Consider the following 5,335-nt stretch of genomic DNA (forward strand, 5'->3'; position numbering starts at 1 on the left):
TGGCGTAGTGTGATCCATATAGCCGACCTCACTTAGTGGGATAAGGCTTTTGTTGTTGAAATCATGTATACAAAAGACTTCTTTCAAAACCCTTGTCATGGATAAAAAAACAACCTGTTAATTTGCTTCAGTTCCACATCCATTTTACCAGAAACCCTTGTCATGGACATGCATTTGCAAATTTACATATCCCCTTTCTAAACCCGTACATCCACTTCACTTCACTTAAGGTATGTTTGTGAATTGTGAGTTTTCAGGGGAGGGGAGGAGAAGAATTTGAGAGGAAGAGGAGGGAAGGGCAAGAAAGGGAAAGGGGGGGGTTAAGCCCTTCCCTTGTCCGGGAGTTCTAAATAGTAAATTCCCCAAAACCCTCCAATTTGGAATAACTAAAAAATATAACTAAAAGAGGGTTTTAGAGGGCTCTTGGAGAGTTTTCATAAATACCTCAAAGCCTTCCCCCTAATTAAATCTCTTAAACAAGGGACACGCATCTCATTAGCCTCTCCCTTCCATGCCCTCCCCTCCAAAAACACAACTCACAAACACACCTTTAGTTGCTTTCCCTTACACAGGGTTTTCTCTTGCAAATAGCTAATTAACAATAATATTGATGGATGCTTTTACCAAAAGAGTAATTGGGAATGAAAACTCTATACAACATGGATATTTTTTTCAGAGGCCTTTAAAACAGTTTTAGACGTGTTAATATATTTTTTTTCCTGAAAAAAGGACAAGATCAGCTTCATCATTTAGTTGACCATATAGTGTCTTCTTCGCTGAAAAAGCAGGCCACAATGGTAAATCTTTTCCTTTCTAAAAATAGGGGAACATAGTATTAGGGTTTGTTGTGTTCACTCACAGTAACCTTTATGCTGAGTGTGGTTGTAATAAGCGTACTTACAGCACTGTAACAAGAATTTTCGTTTCTATGCATCAATAGCATCTGTGGCATCTCAAACCAACCTCAAAACAAGTAAGAAAAGCAGGCCACTAAAAATAATAATAGAATGCTCTGCATTGAAGATGAGTCTCCCAACTCCAAGGCTTGTTCAGTAAAAGTACCACTCTGAGTGCTGACACCAAACATGTCTCCCGGACTTCAGGTTGACCTTTCAACATTTCTATTTCATAATTTTCATTCTTTCACTTGTTCTAACTATGGAGTAGGGAGGGATTTAGATTTGATCCAGTCAAAAAAATAATGCAGTTACTACAGCAATTCAATCGTAGCCATTGAGTGGTGATTGGATGACTCTGGTTTTAAGTTCATGTTTTAACTTCAATTTGTTGTGAAAATTGTAGACCATGTGATCTTCATTCAAAGATTATAATTTACCGACTGTAGTGACTGCATTATGCATTGTATTCGGATGCAGGAAGTCAAGGGCCGGTAGGGAGGCAGCAACTAGGTCTTGACATGCATGTTTGGATACATGATGAAAAACAACAATGAGGCCAAAATTACGGTGGATAATCGCTAAAGTAAAGGGAAACTGTTTTTTGCAACCCTGGTTTTAGATTCAATGTGATTCTCATCGTGTATCTAAACATGCACTTAAGATTGTCGGTCTATACACATGTGGAAGAGTCAATTTCATGTGTGATAATGGCTCACCTACTAATCATCAAATATATTAAATAAGGAAACCAATCTCTGTATGCAAATGTCCTCTATTTTCTTTTTTTAATCAGTGGTCAAATTCACAAATATTACTGGTATGGAGTTCACCAAACGAATGGCAATGGTACTACTACTTTCATTCTCAACCAAGGATGAGAATGTTTTGTGCAAAAATCGATGGAAGCATTCATTTCATTTGAATTTCAGTTTTCTGTTTCCTTGTACAATACTAGGACTATAGTCTCAGAACAAATTTAGGATGTTACACAAACAACATACTCAGTTGCTGAAAACATAGAATGTCCACAAAAATCTATTGCTTCAGAACATATGCAACAAAGAAATCCTTTTGAATGTGTTGGGTTTCATGACCCCTTAACACAACGAAACCAATGAAATTTGGAGACAAAACGGTAGGTCCTCCCTTAAAGTCAGTCCCAAACATTCAAACAAATCCAATCACATTCATCTTTACAAAAAAATTGTGATGGCCATTATTCAGACACAGGCCATGCTCCCAATTACACAAACAGTTCTCTCTTTCTGCTTTCTGAAGACATTACCAAAGCATCCCAACCACCCATATAAAGTTAGGTTCCAAGAGATGTGACAAGGTTAAAAAGACTAAAGGAAACCAAATAACAAGACTAGTAATGGGGAAAAGGCTATAAAAAAAAGTGTAGAACAGAAACAACTATGGCCTAACTAGCTGTCTCTACAGCTTTCTGGTATCTGGTGTTATTAGCATTTCAACTAGTGTAATCTATACCAAAGTCTGATTCTTTTTTCCTTGTTTCCACCTCTCTATTTCAATTTTTTAGTGCAGTAACAATCAATACCTTTCTCTTGAGGGTTTTCCCCCTGTCTAAAAATAAATAAATAAAGTAACATAAAAGGATAACACATAATCATCACATAAAATTGTTAAAAACTTCAAGGTTTTGGACTTTCCTGGTCAAGTCCCTTGCCATCATGACTTTGTTCATCATCAAACGTGAGTCTTCTTCTCTTAGAAGAAGTAGCTTGAGAGTTTTCTGTCATGTCAATTGGCCTGGATCGGAAGGGTGAAGAATTTGGAGTATGTAAAAGCTTGTCTCCTCTAGTCTTCTCCTCCTCATATAATCTTTGAATTAGAATGTAGCACCCAAATACATCATTCTGTGACGAAAGCCAAAATCAATCACTAACTATCAGTGAACATGTTCTTCTATGCATGGTTTTGGCTTCTGTTAACCAAAATATAAAATACAGAACTCACAGGTTCAATAAGCTGAAGTTGAGGAATTGAACTCATCTTCAACTTCACTGCTTCTATGGTCAATTTCTGATCCAATGCCACCAAAGTAGCAGCTGCTGCAATAACAGACGGTTTGTGATCCATTAAATTGACCTCTGCACAATAGAACAAATATTTGCTTAATGCGTGTGGAAATAGAATTGGTACATGTTTGGAAATATTTCCACAATTGATTCTAAAGCCAAAATCAATTAGACTTGTGCGAGTAGATTCTTAGTGTCAGAATTGATTCGAACAAACATGCTAATTCATTTTTTTCACCTTTCATTGTGGCTACAATGAGTTGTATGGTCTTGGAAAAAATAGGACTTGGAGGGGATTCACTGCATAACTTTGTGACAAAATAATGAAGAAAAGCAAAGGGGGTGACAATGTCCATGTTCCACTCCAAAGTGGTCAGCACCAAAAGCTCCATATTCTGAATCACTTTTCCCTGAAATGAATAATCTTCCCAATGAAACTCTGATAGCCCTGGCACATTGCATTCCTCCATCTTTGCAGCCAATGAAAGACATGCAATTGATAATAACCGAATTGCCCAAAACTTGTTTTCACTCTGCATAAGATTGAAAGTTGAAACAAAAAAGTGTAGAGAATTAGACTAAAGAAAACTCAATAAATTGATCAACTTTGACATTGGTGGATGAATAACATTTGAGCTTACATCAACGGATCGCTTAGAAAGGATTCGATCGAAGTATGTGACAGACAAATAAGCTGTTTGAAAGCGAAAACCAAATGTTGCTCTGGTCTAAAACAAGACAAAAACAGAAAAATCAATACTTGTTTGTTTCCAATTGCAGATTGATTGATTAATGAAGTTCAAGCAAAAAGCACAAGAAAAAAATGGATCATTGTACTAACTTTGAGAATCCAATTGATTGCATCCATTCGGGCATGTTTCAACCAGTCCTCAATGAGCAAACTTTCATCCTTTTTGAACCCAAAAACAGCCTCTCTCTCAATCAGAACAGCAACATGCTCATCACAAAAACCCAGTTCTGATTGAATGAAAGGGTGTTGCAGTTGTTGTTGTTCATCTTCATCTCCCAAGCAAGTCACGTTTTCTTCACAGAGAAGGCTGGAAGTGGAAGAAAGATCATCCATATCTTTTCTGATAATCTGTGTTTGAAAAGAGATTTAATGAAGAAAAAACATGTGTGTGACTATGAGTGTGTTATATTAATAATATTATGTATTATATTAAATGATTGACCAAAGTAGGAATTAAGGGGTCAAGAAGAACAAGAGGAGGAAGAAGTGGAAAAGGCTATGATTTAGGTGGAAATGTTAAAGCAGTTGTTGCAGCTGTTACAGTTTGAAAACATTGATGATATATCATGTATTCATCATGTGTTGGGTAATGGCATGTTTGGGTGGCGAGATTTTAGTGTGTGTTTTATGTCGAGTATCGAGGGGGTGACTGGTGAGTGAGGTGTTTGACTGAGAAAAGTGTTTACAACTGAGTTGAGTTGAGTTGAGTGGTACTGTCCTCAGTCATAGCATAACAACTTTGCATTCCCATTTATAGGAATAATGAATATCAATCAAACAAAAATTTGTTACAAACAAAATATCAATTAAATTCAAATCTACAATCTTTTTGGTTTAAAATTCAAATCTACAATCTAAAATTGCCTATTTTGAAATCAGTGTTATCAGACACAGATCGAAGCGGCAGGTTGAAACCGGTTCGCTAATTTAAAAAAAAAAACTCCAACCAACAAAACGACATCGTTTCATCAAGTGTTGGGAAATAAACGTCAAAGAGACAACATACAGCCGGTAAGCACCTTACTGATGTGTTGCTCTCTTTTTATTGGTTAAACCTTATTTTTTTGCTATTGGGCCCAACGGGTATGTACTTGTTTTGTGCATTAAAAATAGCACAAAAACTGCAAAAGTTGTGGTTACATAATTAAATAAACAAAGGTGATTTGGATAAAAAATAATAATTAAACTATGATGGATTAGTAATATTTTTAGGTGAAATTGTGATAGTAATTATAATATTTAATAGTAATATTTGTTTGTTTGAAGCTATTAGTGGTTTTAAATTTACACTTTGAAATTATTCGATATTAGTATTAACTAGTATTGTGATTTTTTTTAAAAAATATTAATATATTCCGAGTCAAAGGGTTCAACTAATCACCCAGTAGTTCGACCAGTGACCCATTGACCGAGTCAATCTATGGGTCGAGTCTGATAACACTGCTTGAAATTGTTATAAATTGGATTCTTATTTTCATAATTGAGAGGGATAAATTGCTCATCTTCAATTTTTTTTAGTATATCATTATATCCCTATTCATTGAGATGTACAACAATAAAAATATTTATATCTTGTTCCTCTTTATTCTCTTTAGGTTATTGCTTTCCTCATTTGATAATTCGTTTTCAACGATAGTTTTCTC

General features: G+C 35.5%; 1 protein-coding gene across 1 annotated transcript; it reads right to left on the reverse strand.

The window, feature by feature from the left end:
• Positions 1-2,272: 2,272 nt before the first annotated feature.
• LOC130723310 (cyclin-D5-1-like) lies at positions 2,273-4,412 on the reverse strand. The gene is made up of 5 exons (XM_057574310.1): positions 3,783-4,412; positions 3,583-3,669; positions 3,180-3,474; positions 2,880-3,013; positions 2,273-2,779 (listed from the first exon to the last, which is right to left on the reverse strand). Exons 1-5 carry the CDS (start codon positions 4,023-4,025, stop codon positions 2,555-2,557), a joined length of 984 nt encoding a protein of 327 aa, XP_057430293.1. The 5' UTR covers positions 4,026-4,412; the 3' UTR covers positions 2,273-2,554.
• Between the last annotated feature and the right edge of the window lie 923 nt (positions 4,413-5,335).

Source organism: Lotus japonicus, chromosome 1, assembly GCF_012489685.1.
Source record: "Lotus japonicus ecotype B-129 chromosome 1, LjGifu_v1.2".
NCBI lineage: Eukaryota > Viridiplantae > Streptophyta > Magnoliopsida > Fabales > Fabaceae > Lotus > Lotus japonicus.